The sequence below is a fragment of the Pteronotus mesoamericanus genome, unplaced genomic scaffold, assembly GCF_021234165.1.
Source record: "Pteronotus mesoamericanus isolate MK-2021 breed Mesoamerican mustached bat unplaced genomic scaffold, CSHL_Meso_final scaffold_174, whole genome shotgun sequence".
Taxonomy (NCBI): domain Eukaryota; kingdom Metazoa; phylum Chordata; class Mammalia; order Chiroptera; family Mormoopidae; genus Pteronotus; species Pteronotus mesoamericanus.
The window spans coordinates 5,414,001-5,435,038 of NW_026555309.1; the positions used below are offsets into that span (position 1 = coordinate 5,414,001).

The 21,038-nt window shown below is 34.8% G+C and overlaps 1 protein-coding gene across 6 annotated transcripts in view; it reads left to right on the top strand.

Moving 5' to 3' along the window:
- Window positions 1-304: 304 nt before the first annotated feature.
- Window positions 305-21,038, top strand: part of YTHDF3 (YTH N6-methyladenosine RNA binding protein F3) — a 37,014-nt gene continuing 16,280 nt past the window's right edge. Inside the window, exons 1-5 of one of the 6 annotated variants that reach the window (XM_054590191.1) lie at window positions 305-639; window positions 1,105-1,129; window positions 4,303-4,447; window positions 6,738-6,823; window positions 15,151-16,749. In XM_054590191.1, coding sequence (XP_054446166.1) covers window positions 4,390-4,447; window positions 6,738-6,823; window positions 15,151-16,749 — 1,743 coding nt within the window. In that variant the 5' untranslated portion in view covers window positions 305-639; window positions 1,105-1,129; window positions 4,303-4,389. Of the gene's footprint in view, window positions 640-874; window positions 935-1,104; window positions 1,130-4,302; window positions 4,448-6,737; window positions 6,824-15,150; window positions 16,750-21,038 lie in introns of those variants that run through there. The other 5 variants (XM_054590192.1, XM_054590193.1, XM_054590194.1 and 2 more) reach the window with 5 other exon arrangements.

A 21,038-nucleotide genomic window follows, 5' to 3' on the forward strand; every position in this document is an offset into this window, starting at 1 on the left:
CTCTACTACAATTCCCGGCAGCCGCGCCTCCTGCCCAAGCCCATTTCCTTTCTAAAATGCCCCCGAATTCGGCTGTGGCTCAGGTTCCCGCTCCCGCCGCCCCAAGCCAAGTCTGCAACCTCGGTGCTAGACGTAAGGTACCGAAGCGACCCCGGACATTGGCGCGCGTACCCGCACAGGCCCACTCCCCCCTCGGCGCACGCGCCCAGGCGCGCGGCGCGCGGCCCCTGTTTTCGGTGACGTGGCGTGCGGGGGCGGAGTCCATGCCGGTGGCGGGAGGGTGGAGGAGGAAGAGAGAGGTGAGCGCGGACGTCAGAGTGGAGAGCGGAAGGTCAAGGAAGCTCGGAGCGGAAGTGAGACTAGGGAGGCTGTCCGCCATTGTGGACCCGAGAAGCGGAGAGGGAGAGGGGAAGACGAGCGTGCTAGCGGAAGAGACGGGCCCCCTCCACCGGCTTCCGAGCGTGAGGCCCTCTTTCTGGCTTCTCAGCGAGCGGCGGCAGCGGCGGCGGCTGGAACAGTCAACTCAGCCGAGGGCGGCTTCCAACTGCTGTGAGTGCACGGGGAGAGGCCCAGGCGGCAGCGGCGGCGGCGGCAGCTCTCGGGTTGCGGTGAAGAATGTCAGCCACTAGCGTGGATCAGGTGAGGGAGCCGAGGCCTCAGGCTCGGCAAAGGCCCGAGCCCCGGAGCTCCACCCTCGCGTGGGGCTTCGGCTCCTCCCCGTCGCCGCCGCTGCTGGCCCCATAACGGTGCCCCCGGCGCAAGTTGCGGTCCTGCCGCCCGGGCTGGGGCGTGCGCCCTGGCCCAGTCTGCGGTGGAGGCGGGGGGCCGCGGGGGGTGGGGGAAGGATTGCTCTTCGGGCCTTAGGACGCATCCTGAGGGCGGCAGACGTTGGGGCTGAGCCCGGGCGAGCTCGGGAGACGGACCCTGAGTGGCGGTAGGAGGTTTAAAGACTGAGGGTGGTTGGGAAATCGGTGGCTATGGAGGATATGGTGGCTTTTACTCCTACGCGGATTGTTTAAAATAACTTGTCTTTGATAACGCCTTTAACGCATTTTTCTTCTTTTCTTTTTCTCTTATTACGACACCTTTCGTCTTGCTACACAGAGACCTAAAGGGCAAGGAAATAAAGGTGAGTTTGGACGATTTTATCTAATTCACCAATGTTGGTTTGATGTTACTTGTTAAACTGTGAGGATCTTTTTGTGTGTTTTTGCTCCTTTTTTATTTTTATTGTTTTGAAATGTAGGATTGGAGAAACATTCATCATGATTAAGGCAGCCAAATACTGTCCAAAACTTAGGTAGTTCCTTGTTTTGATGCCATTTTTATAGAAAAACAGTGGTGCAAGAAACAGTTTTCTACTTAGTTGTATTTCAACTCAGGAGCTATTATGAATGCGGTGACATTTCTTTAATTTTGCAACTTAATCTGTTTTATGTAACTTCCTGCCACAGCAATTTTTATGTATGTATGTAGATAAGTAAATATTTTGTTTGACATGTCTGGGTTACATTGGAACGTGCAATCCCATAGTATTCCCTGTCGTACTAGTGCAAATTGTACTGTTAATCACTGATGCTATTGAAGTCATTTACATTAGAGATCAAGACTGAACAGGCATGTCATCTTACTGTGTAGTTGTGATTGCAAGGTAAGACTCAATTTGGTATTTTAGAAAGGACTAATTTCCTGCCAGGATTATATGATTTACTGTTTAGCTTAAAAAAAATAAAAAGGGAGTGAGTTCTACTGAAAGTAAAGCGTTCTTTAAAAATAAGCGTATTTTGTATTACTAATATGGAATAGTACAGTCAGCTGACAAACATGGCATTGATCATGTGACATGAGAGAGCATGGAACAATAACTGCTTTCTTGGGACATTGCCAATTAAATAACATTACAGCAAATTATATATTTATAACAGTTTATAAATAGGGCTTGAAATTAAACTAAATAGAATTATGCTTCCTGTTTTTTCAGGAGCAAAATATTATTCAGGTTTTTTTAATCTTCAGGTTTTTATATACTATAGCAAATTTGAAAGGGTCAGGTACTATATACACAGCTTAGTTAATTTTGAGTTGTAGTACAGTTTATTTGAGAATTTGTGCATACCAGAAAAATGGCAGTGTTTAAGTCATACATTTATTGCTTTGTTTTGATTAAAGATGTATTTTCTTGGTATGTACACATTTAGAAATTTTAAATACTAGAATTTAATTTTTAGAGTTAAATTTGTAATTTTAGATACGTTTTCTATGTTGTGAGCATAAATCTCTGAATTTGGCAGTGTTGATTTATTTTAACTGGGTTTTTAAAAACTTGTAAATTTAAAAAGAATGATCTAATACTTTTTTGCTAGTCTATTAGGAAGTATATAGACTTTGAGATAATGTGAAACTTGTGCTCATTATTGCCTAGCATAAATTATTTTATCCTAGATCTGTGGGGAGGTGGCACTTTGCAAGGCTATTTGAAATGCTAAGTGTTTTGTGTTATCTGCTTTAAGGTAAGTAAGCAAGTTCTATGAAGTACTTGTTTGACAAAAGAAAATAGAGCATCTATTTAGTAAGCCATGAACATAAGCTTGATTTATGACATAGTCTTTGATATTATAGAGATAAATTATATATGTTACACTGCATATTGGCCATAAATAAATACTTTTTGGTTATTAAAATTCTTCTAATTTATCAGTATCACCTTTGTTTGTTAGATGTATTTAGATACACACACAAAGTATTCATTTGGATGGTTCTTCATTACAACAAATTTTCTCCCTTATTGTTCAGTTCATAATCTCATTCATGGATAGAGTGATGGACTGGGATTCCTAGGTGATTTGTATTCTAATACTGCTTGTGGCCACTGACCTGCCAAATGAGCTTGAACACAGTGCATCTTTTGATCAGAATTTCCCCTTTAGCTAGAAAATAAAAGTAGTAATTCTCGTCATAAATCCTGTTCTATGTTATGAGGATTGTTGTGACTACAATAGTCCACTGCTCTAGGAGTCGTTATATTTTCTGGGTTTCTTACCACCTTCCTCACTTCATCTATTTTTAGGATGCCGGAAGACTATTGCCTAAGATATGGCAGTAGGGAAAAACTACTGGCCTAAAAGTACTCGTTGTCAATTAAGATGCCCTAAAATGATAGATACTACAAGTACATGAATACACATATATGTTAGTTGTATTTGTATGCCTCCGCAGGGAGAATTACAAGCACAAGGTAACACCTCCAGTGAACTGACACGAGTAGCTATGTGTGTGAGAGAAAAACTACTCTGCCTTAGATGACTTGGTTTTCAAGCTAGTGAACTTGTTTTACAGTTATTCTGTTTACTTATGAGGCAGAAAAGGTTACTTTTCTCCAACTGTAGCCTCAATATTCTAAGAACATGAGTATTAAACTTGAATTCAGAACTTACCAAACTTAAGAAAAATATATGTCCCTGAGGGGCTGTCACAGTTTTGAAAGCAGGATTCTTTTCAGTTAATAATTTCAGAGATGCTGTGTTTCTTCCTTGAATTATCATTAGTTGACACCACTGGCTTTACACCTGGCTTTAGTGTCTTTGATTTTCTGCATTAATAACATAAATGCACTAAAGGAACTGAAATTTAAAGGGGCTTCTAGAGCAGTATCTTTGGATGGCAAAAATGCTTTTAAAATATAAATAGTCCTAGGTTTACTTGTTTATAAGTTTGAATCTTTTAAATTCATCTGTTGTCCCTAAGTTAATTATTAGAATTATTTTCATTACTTTTGGCCAAGGTAATACTGAAGGGTAGTAGAAATTTAAGGATAATTACTTACCTATTGGTCCATAATTTAAAACTGACTTTATATCACTTTTATTTATTAACAAGAATTTTTGCTTGCTGGAATCAAAATATACTGTTCCTTTTCCTGCAGGCACCACAGAGAAAAGTGTCAGCTATTATACTCCTAGTAGTAGTCTTAGGTCTTGCTGCTTGCTTCTTCCTATTCCTTAAGTTTATAAATAGATAAATGTATGGGAAGGAATTTATCTTTTTGCTTCACTCTCCCCTTCCAACATTGGTACAACTGCAGTTTCAAAGAATTAGATTAAATTTGGCTATCTTTTAGTGTTTCAGCGAAGTAGTTGAAAATGCCCTGTATTTTGGCAATATTCTTTTGTAACCTCTCCCCACCTCCCCTCTGGAAATGATGCAAAGCACTTAACTGTCATTTTAGGCTTTATTTTATTATTAATCCTCAAAACATTCCAATAAGGAGATAGAGGGTATATGGTATTGTCGCTGTTTTTGTAGGTGGGAAAACATGATGCACAGATCTGTTGACTTTCCTAACTTGATGTAGTCAGACCAGAGCAAAGAATCATCTGGCTCCTAAGGCCCATGTTCTATCTTGATTTGACTCTGCTTCATAGAGCAGAGGAAACAGGCGAAGAATCATGTAAGTCTTCTGTTCTTTTTTCCCTGAAGAACTTGTACAGACTATGGAACTGCCTTGGATTTCATTACTGTTTAATGGCTCTCAGTCTCCAAGACATTAGATTGTCTTTAAGTAATGTTCAAAACTAAAGTCTTTAAGACAGTTGAATTTCTTAAATGTATGCTTCTGAAACTCAAGAGCTAGCTTCTTATTCAGATTTTAATTGAATGCAAATTACCTGTCAGTGTGCATAAAATACTTTTAATTAAACATTTCCTTAGATTGACATACTCCTTGAATAATTTTCTTAGGATTTCTTAGACATTTAATGCATCACTTATAAATGACTGTAGACTGTTGACTTAATGTGTGTGAATGTTTTGTTTTTAGTCTCAGCCTCTTGAAAGGAGAATCTAGAACAGAAGAAATAAGAACAGCAATGTAATATGTAGTTAAATAAATTTTAAGTAGGCACTTTTTATTATATTAGCAATATAGATTAAATTTGTGAGAATCTAACAAATACAAGAAATAGAGAGTTGTGATTTTGAAATGAGTAGCTGTTTCAAATATATACTAATATGTAGTGTAATAATCCAAAAGTGTCGTGAAGAATTATTCTTCAAGAGGCAGTAGACTGCATAACTGCTTTTCATCAGGAGGTGGTAAACCAATGGTAAAGGATAACAGGTATCTTAGAATTTCTTAGGCTGACATGATTAGCCCCCCAGCAATAACCTAAGGTGCTCACCTCTCTATTTTCATTTCTGGTGGCTATTAACATTTAAATCCTGGGGAGCACATTTAGCTCAACCTTGACTGTGATACTGTCTTTTATCATATAATGTTAAACCACTTCAGGTTAAGTTTGCCATCAGGTTTCTCTTGTAGTCTTTAAATTTCACTTAGAAGCCTCATAATCTAGTATTATTTCTTCGAGTGATCGTGCTGTTTAGTGGCATGGGTCACTTAGGCAAAGAAATAAGGGATATTGCCTGTTTTTGCTCCTAGGTCATTGTCAGCTCAGTATTACGATGTAGGTGATCTAAACTCAAATTAGGGAAATAATCATGTGCTATTATAAAGGAACAGAACTTAAATCCATTGCCTCCAACCTTAATTTATAGTATTTTGTGGAACTATTTTTAAGTAATCCCAGATATTGAGGGCTTTTTTTGTTGTTTCTCAACATTCATCAGAAGGTTCAACTTTTTACATCTCACATACGTTTCAAAAGTAGTATGGAATAGTATATTTACATAGGCAGTGCTAGCACATCAAGTTTCAGCCTGGTAAAACTTGTGGTCCTGAAGTAATTTTTAGTCCTATTTTGATCTTGTAATATTTTATGTAATATTTAAGATTATTGCATATTATCAGTGAATACTCTGATCAGGTGAGGTGGTGGGGAGGTACTATTAATATCCTTTTTGAGCAGAGTAGAGTTACAAAGGCTAAGTCACTAGCTAGAGGTGGCTCTCCCAGCTTCTCAGTGCTGGACTTAGGATTCAAACCCAAGAACTTCTTAACCTCAAGTCTTCTCAGAGCACCCTGAGCAGTGTCAGGAGAATAATAACTATAGAGCATTTATGGAAATTATCTCTGAACAAATATGGCATTATAAATTATTCTGATTGGTTTTCTTATGTGCTGCAAAAGTAATCATGGTTATCTTCAGTGTCTGAATTTTATTTGTACTTTTACATGAAAGTCTTCCTAATGTTTTGGTTTAGAATTAAGGCCCTTTTATTTAGATTTTTTCCATAATTATATTTACTAATTGTGATACTGCATCAAGTTAATTTTAGTCACTTTAGCTGCAGACATTTAAGATATTTGTTGTAACTTTAGTTACAAAAAAAGTTACTTTTTTGTTTTTTTACCTTTATTTTGGACTAAAAAGATTTAACAGAGTTAGGGAACATTCAGAAATACGTCTACAACACTATTTGAAGTGGCATTTTAAATTCAAATGTAGCATTAGTGAATCCTTTGAACATTTTAATTTAACTGCTTACTGCAGTGTTGAAATTGGGATATTTATCTTATGTTTTTGGTACTGGGAAGTGTATATATAACTTGTATTTCTCTAATCTTGGGCTTATCTATACAAGATTTCTTAAGTTTTGGGTGGGATGTAAATATTTGTATCCAAAATTAAGTTAATCTTTAAAAGAATTTTCAAGTGAAAAGAATAAAGAGCTCAGGTTAATTTTTTGTTACTTGGTTTGAAGAATACTGAAAATGTTAGGTTGTTCTGTGATTCTCATAATGATAATTATACCACATCTAATACAAACATATTTTTTAGTTTCAGTACAAAACGGTTCCATTCATCAAAAAGATGCTGTAAATGATGATGATTTTGAGCCATACTTAAGCAGCCAGACAAATCAGGTAAGTTTGATGGTTCTATATTTAGGAAATTAAGCTTATATTAGTATTACTTAATTTTTCAAATAGATATTTTAATCAAATGAGACTAACCATAACATGAATAAATCTAGTGCCCCTTGATAATAATGAAGAGCAGTTGCAGGTTTATGACAAAGGAGAGTTCTTAAAAATTATAAATAGCTGAAATTAGATTATGAAATACAGAGATTTGAAGGTGAACATTACTTGTATATATTGTAGGGTTTTTTTAATGTTGAAAGTATTTAATCTTTTTATGTCACTCTCATATCTTCATTAGTCAAAGCAAATTACAAGGTTTTATTTGCTAGAAATTTGTGGGAGAGAACTACTTTGTGCCTGAAATTTTTGGTTCAATGTAGTGTTTTCTTTATAAGGCATTCCAACTTGAATTTCTCTGATAAAGTTTTAATATAACCTGGTAATACAGGGAATAGACAGATAAGTACGTAGATAAACGAAATAAAGACTTCATAAATACATGCTTATATATTGTATCCATGGAGAATTTCATCAAATAATTGGTTTTTGAGGTTCTTGTGTATTTGGATTTTTTATAAATCTTGTGAATTTGTATGCAGGGGTAGTTTAGATTTAAACATTTAAAAAATGGTATTCTTTGGTCTCCATACCATTTCTGTCTGCATTCATTTGTTAATAAAAATGTTGCTACTAGAAATAACTTTTAAAGATAAGCTGCATTATTAACCAGTTTCTTTAGGGAGAACGTTCTGGAATGAAGCTGTGTTTGTTATTTTGCTTGAAGAAAAATGTCCTTTGAATTCTTAACCTGTAGGGGTTTTTTTTGTTTGTTTGTTTTGTTTTTAAACTATAGAAGTACAAGGAACCAAATAGAGCATATATGAAGAAAAAGTAGTTTCCGTTTGTGGGATGTAGAATTATTTTTAGAATGGTGGAGAACCATGGTTATGTTCAACCTGATTAACCTCTTGGTAATTTCTTTAAACTCCCCCTTCTATCTGTTGATCTACATTCCTAGCATATGTTGAGAGGGGATTAACACATGAAAAAGAAAAAAAAATGGGTGATAAAATCTGAAAGTTTGGCTACTCAAGAATGAAAAATTCATTTCATGTTTATATAATCTACTTTATGATTTCAATAAATTTACTTTTCAAGATTATGAAAGAAGATATCATTGGAAAATGGGGGAAAAGGTTTTGTTATGCAGTGTATATGCAAGTTTTAAAAGAAACACTGTATTCTATTTGGGTCCATACAGCAACCTCAGTTAACGTCCCTTTTGGCAACATTTTCTAACTTTTTTGAGAAATTCTGATACTGTGAGGTATAATAGATATTCCCCCCACAAAGTCTTTATGATCAGGTTAGTTTGAGCAGTTTTTTTGGTCTAAATAATTAAATTGGGTTTTGGGGTTTTTTTTGGGGGGGGGTTGCTACTTGATTTTATACTTCATTATAATATAAAAGAATTTCTAAGACAAGGATATAGTATGCAGATCTTTTGTCTTAATTGTTCTGTTTTCAGGGAATTTCAGTGTATTGTAAGTGTTTGAAAATTGTTACATAAGAATCTTAGTTTTACTTGGTAACAGATATTTTATAATTCATTAGTCACAGGGGCATAAAAGATTAGTTATCCACAGATGCGCTTCGGGTCTGCCTAGGGGAACCTGAGGGAGGGTACCCTTTGGATCCCACCCTTGTAGCAACCAGAGCTGTGCTCTGCTTTTTATCCTTGGTTTTTTTTTGTTTTTTTTTTTTGCTATTTTGCATAAGATTTCACCTGTAAAGAAAATTTTGAAGTGTTGGAAAGTTGTTTTTTAAGAATAAAAATGCATTTACCTTAATGAACTCAATTTTTAAATTGTATCATAAAAGCTTCCTTATGTTGGCAGGGACATCTATAAAAGACTTGTTTTAATGTGTGTTTAAATGGAAGGTCTTATGCTTTGTATTAATCAAATCATTATTTCAATCCATAATATTTGAATCAATATATTCATGCTCTAAAGAGAGGTTTTAAAGTTTGGTACCAGTAAGGCTTTATTTTACTTCTCACTTCTTGCGAGTACTAACCAATAGGTTTTCAATAGCAATTACCTTTCTGTAATACTAAAAATAATTAGGTATAGTCAGGGTATATAAAGAGCACAGGGTTTTAAAGAGCACTACTTAAAACTGGGTCTGTTGGAGAGAAAAATGGGAAATTATCTGAAATCTGAAAGTAAGTTGTATAAGAGTTTATGTTACTTATAATCACTTAGCTGAGATAGAGCAGTTTATAAAAATTGACGTTTTGAAGCAGATTAGTGACACTGGGTTTATTGGTGAAATATATCAAGTAATTATTTGCAGATTTAAAGTTCTGCAAGTAGTTATAGGTCCTTGTACTGACCTAGTTGAAATAATTGTTTAATTTTTAAAATTTCAATTAAATACATAATATGACTTTACAATTAAATGCCATCATCTGATTTTAATATTATAAATAGGAAAAGTGAATTCTCTGTCTGAAAAGATATTTAATGCTTTTGGTTAATTTACATTGCTTTATATACTTATGACTAATTGACATCAAACCCAGAGATACTTGAAACCAGGTTTTTGATGTTCAGTGGCAGCATTTTCTATTTTCTACTGTTCACTTCCATAGGTGTTATGTAGATATATAGTAGGTACAGCCAAATCGGATGTTTCTGTTTGGCAAGGAAGGTAGAATTTTTGAAACTCAGACCTTGACCAGTAGGTTGGAAGACAAGACCAATTGAAGCTTTATGAATTGTGTTTTTGTTGCTTCTGTTAATTCTCTCTTGAATTTAATGTGTCATTATTTAATGATTTTTAAAATTTTGTGCTTAAAATTAAGTTTATTTTGCTTAATTATGAAGTATATGTGCATGCTTACATGTATGTAAAGTATTTGCTGTGCAGTGCTCTTTGTTCTCTTAAAAGATCACTATATTTAAGTAAAAACAAAGGTCAGCAATACAGAAAAAAAATATTAGTGCCCTATAATTTTTTGGAATAATTGGGCAATGAAGTTGATTAGAATATCCAGGGTTGATTGGCACTATGAAAGGTGCCATATAAATTTGAAGAATAAATGGGAAAAGAGAAGTTTGCATTTGTTTGCTTGTATATATGGGGAAATAAATTCCTAACCGTGTTTATCAGCGAAGGGGTGTAGAGAACTAAGAAAGTAATATATTTTGAACTCTGTTATTTTCTGTTCCTGCCCTTAGTTAAAGTTTTCCTCAACTTCACAATACATCCCTTCCTGCCTTACCTTTGGTTATCTTTCTCTGTCTAACTTACTCAGGGATATAGGGCTTATTATTCTGAAAATGTAAGCATTTCATGATCACAATATGTATGATTTACACACACAGATAAATTCATATGTCTATTACTTCTGAAGTTTTTACTGATTCCCCCACTTGCACTCTTCTCTTTGTGCTAGAGTGTTTGTTTTGCTTTGTGCTCTATTACAGTACTTACCAAATTGTAGTGTAAATATGTCTTCCCCACTAGACCCGTGGTCAGAGACCATGTTTTTCATATTTTTGTCTCCAGTGGCTGGCACATACGAGGCATTCATTAAGTCCTGAATGAATGGATTGGGTTATCTTCTAGAATTAGGGAATTAATATTGGTTGATGAAATACTCTGTTAATTGAGTATGACATATAATACATTTCCCTTCTGCTATTCTTATGATTAGGTCTGAATAAATCATACTTTTTAAAAGTACAGTAATATTTTTTAAAATATTAGAGGAAAATACAGATAACATTAAAAGTAGACTAAAATTCACTTTTTGTTCATTCAGAAGTCAGTTCTGAAGATTGAAGTACCTCAGATTCTTAAGGGAAAGTAGTTTCGTTTTTCTCTGTGCAGAAGTGCTGTTATTGGTACATAATGCCTCAACCTTTTTAATGAACTTTGGAAACACTGTACAGTGTTATTTCTTGGAAGTTTGGGTATTTATGAAGGAAAAATGGGTAGTAAGTTACCTTAACTGAAAGATTCAGTTATAATTGATTTGTATTAAAATGCCCTCAGGTCAGAACAGTGATTATAAACTTTTTCTTACTGTTAAAGTTTTCTTTGAGATAATAGAGAATCGACCTGCCGACTAAGGGGTAACAATTATAAATCATTTCAAAATTTTAAGGAAGAACTTTTAATCTTCCATATTTTAGTTTCCAATTAAAAAAATTAAGGTAAATGATTAACGATATTTCCATGTAGCACTTTGCAGTTTTTAATCTTCTGTATTTTAGTTTTCAAATAAAATAATTAAGGTAAATGCTTAAATCTATTTCCATGTAGCACTTTGCAGGGTTTTTTTTTTTTTTTTTAACCTTTACAGTTAAGTAGAGCAGCAGGTATTATCCCCAATTTACCAATGAAGTAACAGGGTTAGAAAAATTAAATGCTCTGAGGAGTTCACTGACGTAGAAAATGAGAGAGTACAGAATTGAGCCCAATCCGTGCCTAGTATATCACATCATGACTTTATACTTTTAAGGTCTGGACTAGTTTTGAAATTATACAAATCTGTGTTATGATTAAGTTACATTTTAAAGAGGCAGCTAAAGTTGTATTAATAAATACAAATATTCTCGATTGAGTACTTACTGTGTCCTAGGCAATGTATCTTTATTTTCTTTTAATAGAGGAGAAAGCAATTCAGAGTTGTAACTTGGCTACTCTCATGATGGTAAGTGCCTGGGCTAGGATGAGAATTTAGTGCCTCATGGTTTCACTTCAGCCTTCTCTTAATGGCCTCTTCAGGTGTGTTTCTGAGTTTACACTGTGGGTAACGGGTTCGTGCGTCCTGTTCTAACCAGTATGTTTATTATATCCTTTGATTATTATATTAGTTTTTATATGTATATATTATTTTCCCTTCCGATTAGTTTTTTTTTTTAATGTGAGGGGAATAACAAAAATTTTACATTACTTTGTTTCAAAATTGTAGATCTTTAAAGAATATAGTAAGATTTCACTGTTACCACTTTGCGAATTATGAATGAAGTATTTTAAAGTGATTATTTTACACAGACTTAAAATGATTATATCTTATTATAACCAGGTTTTAAGTAAAAGGTGAAAGTAAGTTTTGAGTTATTTTCCATTATCACTAGGTGGAAATTGTTTTCTCCACTACCAAGGTGCATTCCTCTAATTGATATCCACTTAGCTGACAATTAAAAATTTAGCAAAACATATAAAAATATTTCCATTTATAATCAAAGCTCTACTAATTCAAAATGTGTTGATCATACTTTTTTTTTTTTTAAAGCTTTAAAGGGTTTCCTACCATTTTGTTTTTACTAGAATCCAGACCGAAGTCTTTTGAAAGGAGATTGCTTAACTTACTTGTAGAGAGCTAAGGGGAAAAAGAAAAACAAAACTCATTCAGCTAAAACTACTGAGAGAATTAGGAAGTAAATGGTTAGCATTTGATAAATTGAAGAAAGGCCGTTTTTCCAGTGTGCTCTAGGACTCTAGGTAATAGTGCTGTGGAGAGCTGTGTTGTCCCACAGGTACAGTAACACATCTCTTTGTTAGTCTGAGCTGTCTGTTTGATAGGCAGGTGTGACTAATGGAGTACATTTTAAAGTAATTTAAACTAACTCTTGACAAAATCTCTAACTTAAGGGGAAGTAGTAAAAATCATGATTTTTAAAAATCATTGAAAAGGTAACTAATCAAAGCCTTCACACCCAAAAGGGTTTGGGCCTATTCCAGCCCCGCAGCAGACAGAATTGGCAGAAATTTTTTCCCCATTAATGTAATAGTAGAGGTTGGGAATTTTCTTGTTTTTAGGAATCGGTACAGATTACAGAATTATTTAAAACAGAGTTGACAAACTGTGGCCCAGGGACCAAATCCAGTCCATGCCATTTTCTTTGAGGTAGCAGCCTTTTTAAAAAGGTTGCTTGAAAAAAAAAGGGACCGGCAGCACCCAAGAGACCATTTGGCTTGCAAGCTTAAAATACAGCAGGAGGCAAAAGTAGGTTTACAGTTGTGAATACATGAAATAGAGAATTAATGAGGCTGTTACAATAATCATAACCCGCAAGTCTTTTCCAAACAACTGTAAGCCTACTTTTGCGCACCCCTGTATTTATTCTTTGGCCTTTTGTTGGCTGACCCCTGAATTACACAATGAGTATAGATAAACTAGGAACTTGATGTGTAACTATTGTGCAAAATTCAGCATTTGTAATGGTGAAATAAGAATATTCAAAATAAGTTTTAAGTATAATTTTGCAAACACTTCATTATGAAAAATAATAAAACTTTCTATTTGGTCTGCTTTTCTACTCCCATATCTAGATAAGAATTTAATAAGTCTAGATTTAATTGACAACATTCTAAATTAAACCTTTGAAACTGATAACCTCCATGTTTAACCCAGCTCTCCTATTTTTCCCTCATGTGGAATTTATTTACCTTCCTGTGTTATGTGTCTAGCTGTAGGTACTCTTTTAGAATGAGTATTTCTTATCAGTGTTTTTCACAATGTAAGTACGCATTCTGTAAGTGTTAGGTTAAAATGAATGAATGAAGATACCTTAGTAACTTTAAACCTAAAGACAATTTTTTTAACCTTTTAATATAGTGTATATATTTACTTATACTAGGTGAACTTCTGTTCATTTTTATTAAGCTTTTTAGAGGTTTATATCATAGTGACTTCAAACATTATGAGTTCTTTTATTTTTAGCAAATAATTTAGTGATTGGATTACGTGTGTGTGTGTGTGTGTGTGTGTGTGTGTGGGTCTTCATGGCTAGTAAAGTTTGCTTATTAATTTCTTCAAGATTTTGTTGTTGAAACCCATTGTTGGTGATTTTGAACTTCTTTCAAGCTCTTGTATTGAATATAATATTTACACTGTTCATTTCTGTAATGATGGCACTATATTTGTCTCAAAGATGCCCTTCATTTCCTTTATACTAATACATTTTCAAATATAGTTAATAATGATCTGTTATAGTTAAAGAATATGTTCAACTAAATTAGTAAATAGTAACATTTATTTCCAGTTTTGAATACAGTAAAAGGTACTTAATATCAAGTGTATTTAAAGTCTTTTATTTTTCTTAAAAGTGTACGTAGTGAGGGTTGTTTAAGTCCAAGCTTTACTGGAAGTACTCTGTAATACTATGTTATAATTATGAATTTAAATGAAGCTTTTATTTGATTCTCTTAGTTACTTTTTTTTAGTTTTATCAAAATTATTTCAAAAGACAAAATATTAGCTTTCTCATAGTGAACAGTCCTAACAGTTTCAGGGTGTGTCACAAGAAACTTAATAGTAACAATAAAGCATCTCAGTTTTCAATGATTGGCCTTTAAAAAATAATTTAAAATAAAATGCAGGTAGTATGACTATGATGTTTGGCACATATTTATATTTAATGTACTTTCTTGAGTGGGAAAGCAGTATTAGAATAGTCCCAAGAGAGTAATGGCAAGAAAAAATAGAATTTGGTGCCTTGGCTTCTGGGAAATCACTAAGTAAATGATTAGCTAATATTCAAAATAAAAGTTGATAAAATTGCAGTAATTCTGGAAAATATAGGAACTTTGTTTTCTAAATGAAAATTCTGATCAGGAAGGTGATAAATTGTATAAAATGTGGAAAACCTAGTACAAAGAAGAGGCTCTTACTATCTTGCCATTAAAAAACCATAGTAAGGATTTTATTGTTTCTTTTTCAAAATGAGCAAAGCAAAACAAAAACAGATTTGGATCATGCTTTAGGTATAATCCTGAATCTTTTTTTCCTCAGAGTACATTTCTCTATTTTTTTTTTAATGAAAATAGAAAGTTTAATTGGTAAAGTGGATTCCATAATAAAGATAGACTATAATTTCTCTACCAGTGGGATAGTTTCTAGGTTTGTTTAATTCTTACAAATTTTTGGATACATCAATTGCTTAAAATAGAGCTGGCTGTAAGTAATTCATGTCTGCAAAATGTATAAATCAACTTTGTGTAGGAATTACAGTATTTTAAAATTGTGGTATAGGACCAGGCTCTTTAAACAAAAGTAATCAACTCAGTCCCACCCACTGCCCTGACATAAAAATCCTGCAATTTTATACATAATAGTTTAAAATAAAAATACTTATTAGCCTGTTTTTTGTTGATAGAAGTAGATGTGAAATTTTGATTTAGTTATCTGGAGCAGGTGGATTTGATTTTCATTTACTTAAGATTATTTGATTTTAATCTTTCCAATGTCTTTTCCCCCTACCCTTCAGAGGAAATTTCGCTCTTGATTATGATCTTTTGTTTTCCAGAGTAACAGCTATCCACCAATGTCAGATCCATACATGCCTAGTTACTATGCTCCATCCATTGGATTTCCATATTCTCTTGGGGAAGCAGCATGGTCCACGGCGGGAGACCAACCTATGCCATATCTGACAACCTATGGACAAATGAGTAATGGAGAACATCATTATATACCAGATGGTGTGTTTAGTCAACCTGGGGCATTAGGAAATACTCCTCCATTTCTTGGTCAGCATGGATTTAACTTTTTTCCTGGTAATGCTGATTTCTCTACGTGGGGGACAAGTGGATCTCAGGGACAATCAACGCAAAGTTCTGCTTATAGTAGCAGTTATGGCTATCCACCTAGTTCTCTTGGGAGAGCTATTACTGATGGACAGGCTGGATTTGGCAATGATACTTTGAGTAAGGTGCCCGGCATTAGCAGTATTGAGCAAGGTATGACTGGACTGAAAATTGGTGGTGACCTGACAGCTGCAGTGACAAAAACTGTAGGTACAGCCTTGAGCAGCAGTGGTATGACTAGCATTGCAACCAATAGTGTGCCCCCAGTTAGCAGTGCAGCACCTAAACCAACCTCCTGGGCCGCCATTGCCAGAAAGCCTGCCAAACCTCAACCGAAACTTAAACCCAAGGGCAATGTGGGAATTGGGGGTTCTGCTGTGCCACCACCTCCTATAAAACACAACATGAATATTGGAACTTGGGATGAAAAGGGGTCTGTGGTAAAGGCTCCACCAACCCAACCAGTTCTGCCTCCTCAAACTATAATCCAGCAGCCTCAGCCATTAATTCAACCACCACCATTGGTGCAAAGCCAACTGCCTCAACAGCAGCCTCAGCCACCACAACCACAGCAGCAACAAGGACCTCAGCCACAGGCCCAGCCTCACCAAGTGCAGCCCCAACAGCAACAGCTGCAGAACCGCTGGGTAGCTCCTCGGAATAGGGGAGCTGGCTTCAACCAGAACAATGGAGCGGGCAGTGAAAACTTTGGTTTAGGTGTTGTTCCTGTCAGTGCTTCACCTTCTAGTGTAGAAGTGCATCCAGTGCTGGAAAAGCTAAAGGCCATAAACAACTATAATCCCAAAGACTTTGACTGGAACCTGAAGAATGGACGTGTGTTTATAATTAAAAGCTATTCTGAGGATGACATTCACCGTTCCATTAAGTACTCTATCTGGTGTAGTACTGAGCATGGTAATAAGCGTTTGGATGCAGCTTACCGTTCCCTGAATGGGAAGGGCCCACTCTATTTACTCTTCAGTGTGAATGGCAGTGGACATTTTTGTGGAGTGGCTGAAATGAAGTCTGTTGTGGACTATAATGCATATGCTGGTGTCTGGTCTCAGGATAAGTGGAAGGGCAAATTTGAAGTTAAGTGGATCTTTGTCAAAGATGTTCCCAATAACCAATTGCGGCATATTCGCTTAGAAAATAATGACAACAAACCAGTTACCAATTCAAGGGACACTCAAGAGGTACCCCTAGAAAAAGCTAAGCAAGTGCTTAAAATAATTGCTACTTTCAAGCATACCACCTCAATCTTTGATGACTTTGCACATTATGAAAAGCGTCAAGAAGAGGAGGAAGCCATGCGTAGGGTAAGAGTACAGTAATTTTTGTGTGTAGGGTCTTTTTATTGGGGTGCTCTGCATGGATGGGTATTCTTTAATGCCTTTTAATATTACGTTCTGAGTTTAAGAACTTTACTCTGAAGGAAACCAACCATTTAGCTTAAGAAATAACTTTACAAACATCCTTGAAAGCTTATGATGCCATATTTGAAACATTTCCTTTTTCCTTCCCAAGGGTAACCCTTACTCTGAATTTGCTTCCTGCCTATTCTTCATTCTCCTCAGGTGATAAAGATCATTGAGTCGTGTTCATCAAAGCTCAGTGAATTCTGCATTTGTAATTAAGCAGGCTTAAGAACTGGCAAGGGACTCCAATCTCAAACATTAATTTTATGGCAAAATGTGTCTGGAGTTTGAAACAGCTTTTAAATAAATGTTTGAATATTAATCATTTGTATTTATGAGAAATAAAATATTTTGCCCTAAAACTCCTGAAGCATTTTTATAATTTTGTAGTTAGAACACTTGTACAAAATATAGTAAAGACTTGACCTTAGGAAGGCAGCCAAGAGTTGGAGAGACATGGGCTTTAGGTCTAGACTGTAGGATTTGATTTCTGACTCTGTTATTTACCTCTATGAGCCGTGAAGGGAAATTTCCCAAGAAGTTACTCACTGTTCATGCTTGCATTGCATCATATTGGCCAGATTTGATCATAAAGCACACAACAAGACAGGCTGGGGAATGTTTTGTGTTTCAAACTACAAAAGAAAATTGGTATTGGGGAGAGTACTATTTTAGGAGAAAAAGAGGATGGAGTAAACTACTATTAGATTTTTCTATAGACACTACATTTAAACTTACTTTCAAATGAATTGGGAATAAAGTTATTAGAAGCTTCTCCAGTAAATTATGGTGGTTGCTAAGGAAAGCTTGTACATACAAATTAAGATAAAACAAGAACTTAGGTGTATTTCTATGTGTGTGTGAACATTAGCCTCTTGTGGCTTCTTGATCTTTGCAGAAGAGGGACCTATTTCAATTAATGGTGAATAATGTTGAAACATAATGATTATGGAGCAGTAATTCCCAAATTTTAGGGCACATAAAATATCAGTTGGGATGCTTCTTGAAAACGCAGATTCTTGAGACCCACCCCAGGAGAATCCAGTATATTTGATAAGAGACTTGGTAGAGTACATTTTTAATCAAGCAGCTCAGCTCAGTGGTTTTGCTGCTAGTGATTCCTGAACTGAATTGTTAGAAACTTTGCTTTGGAATAAAACAAATGACTATTTAATATATAAGGCCCTGCTCAACCTTTTGTAACTGCCAGTAGTAGATCAGGAAAAATGATTTGGCATATGAAAGGTGGAATACAGTTAAAGATTTTGCTTTAGGATATGCTGGTTTTAAAATGCCTTTGAGAAATATAGACAGTGAAATCTCTTTGATTAGGCAATTAGATGTGGGAGTCACAGATTGGGAGCTTCTTGTTCTTCAGTAGATGATTCTGTTGAAGTGGGATGGGATTACTCAGGGAGAAAGATGCAAGGCAGGCAAATATTTATCAACTTTCCTTTCTCACTGCTAAGGAGAGGTCATCCTTTTTATGTCTTCCCACATTTCTTCTCTACCCATTGTAAAAATGCAGTCCTGGTTTTACTTTTTTTATTATATAGTTGTGTTAGGAATTATGACCATTACATTACTGTTCTGTAATCACACATTCAGCAGTGATTTAAACTTTAAAAATTGACGTTTAAATTGTTTACTGCCAGGCTTTTTATGTCTAATCCACCTTTGAAATATTTATTTTGGTTCTTATATAACATTTTTTTTAGCAAGAATAATTTGATTATATACTTATGAAGCCCTCAATGCAAAAAAGGTCTTTATTTAGCCATGGTATGTGAACAGCAGTTTACCTGGATGTAAAATTTGGGGTCACAGTCTTTTTGTTCAGGCTTTGCATTATAGTTTTATATTTCCATTACATATATAAATATATTTATAGTTTTATATTATGGAGGTGCCCGAGGCCAGCCTTAATATCCTTTATTTCGAAATAGCTATTTCCGTTTGTGTGCATAAAAGATTTTTCTTTATTCTTGCAATATAGACCTGTATGTAGAATGTGTCAAATATGAGTCTCTGTTAAAATTTTCCTTAATTCTTTGTCTATAGTCCAGGATTTTATTTTTATTTTCTTTTTCCTAATACTGTGAAAATACATTGAATCTTGGTTCTTCAATGTCATTTGTTCTTTAATATTTTTTTTCCTGCATTTGGAGAATTTCTTAAATTTGAATTTCCATGGTATTGATATGATTTGTGTTGATTTTGTGAGTTTTTGAACTCTTCAGTGACATGTTTGCTTATATTATCAGTCTAGTTCCCACTTATATCTGTTGATTGTTTTCTTAACTGAATCCCTTGATCCAAAGTCGATTTGATTTTGCGGGGCACAAAGATGACTGTCGACAGCTTGTTGTTGCTTCCTATAATGATCATTTTTAGAAACTTTTTTCTTTCATACTCTTTTTAACTTGTTTCTTTTATTAAATTTACATACAGTGAAATTGTAAATTTCCTTTTGCTGCTGCTTTGTAGTCAAGTGCTCCCCTCTCCCCTTCCCCTAATTCACCGATATGTTCTGTCTCTAGAAGGCATTTTCCATGTCAGATAAATGAAATTACAGTGTGTAATCTTTTAAGACTAGCTTCTTTCACTCAGCATGATACCTTTTTGTTTTTTTTGTATATCAAGCCTTTGTTCCTTTTAATTATTACTAAGTACTATTTCATTGTATGAGTTTACCAGTTTATTCATCTGTTCTTTGAAGGACTCCTGGGTTGTTTAAAGTTTTTGAAAAATGTAAATAAAGCCTCTATAAATATTTGTACATAAATTGTTTTAAAAATTTTTAAATCATAGGATAAAATTCACTTTTTTGGTGTGTACAGTTCTGTGAATTATAACACAATTGTATTATTTGTGTAATCACCACAATCAGGATACAGAATAGTTCCTGTGCAGTTCTGTGAATTTTAACACATTTGGATATTTGTGTAACCACCAGTCAGGTTACAGAATAGTTCCGTTATTCCTTCAAAACTGTCTTGTACTATGCCTTTGTATTTACATTCTTCCCCCAAGTCTAGTATCTGGCAGCCATCTTCTGGACTCAGTATACTTTTGTTAGCATTCTTTGACTCATTTTGGCTTGTTTCCCTGTCATCATTGAACAAAGAAGAGGATCCATCATCCAGGTCAGGTATTTGACCCAAAATAGCGCGGGTGTTTTGTTTTTGTTTTTTGTTTTTGTTTTGTTTTGTTGGTCTTGATGTTTGTTTGTTTTGCACTTTAATGCTTGGTTTTAGTTGCATGAGATGGGAGAGACATGATGTAAGTTGACTTTACCAGCGAAGCAATTCATCAGCCTGTGAGGGAAGAGCCAGCGCAGTGTATAAGCTAGGTGAAATTTGACTTTCCTTTGAATTTGAAACCACCATGTTAGGAAAGTTTTCCCTGCATATTAACAGTTTAACACTTGGGTTATTATGTGTCCTTGCCCAGTTTTCTTCCTGGTACTGTTACCTCTTGTCTAGGCAGAATTTGTAGATTTTCATTTGTGGATTTTTCTCTTAGATATACTTAGGCTTGCACTTTGGCTTTCCAGCAAAACTGCTTTCAAAATACTCTTGATACCCCAGGGATAAAGAAAGGATGTTTATTTTAGGTTCTCCTCAGCACTATCCAAAAGACAAATTAATGGTGTTTTGGTAGGATTCTCTTTACTTGTTTACTTGCTTTTTAATTTTTTAAATAAAAGGAGTTATTTTTTAGCATTCTCCTTTAACATGACCCCCTCAGTCTTATTTTAGCTGAAATTCCTCAAAGCTTCTGATATGTGAAGATTACATTCTCCCAGATCCGTATCTTTCAGATCTTGGGTAAAGAAGGGTTTCTTAAGACATAAAACACTAATTATTAAAGAAAAGATTGATAAAATTTGACTATATTAAAATCTGTTCATCAAAAGATGCTTTAAAGAAACCAAAAAGACATTAGGAAACTGGGAAAAATTTGAATACAACTGACCAAAGATTGGTATCAAATATTAAAAGAATGAAGAACTCCTGTACGTCAGTTTAAGAAAAAGATAAACAATCTGGTAGAAAAATGGATCAAGAGATACATAGTCATTTCATGAGAAGAAACAAAAATGACATAAGTATATAAAAAGATATTCAGTCTTAGTAGTGATTAAGAAAATGTAAATCAAGACTGAAATGAAAAAATATTTTATGTTT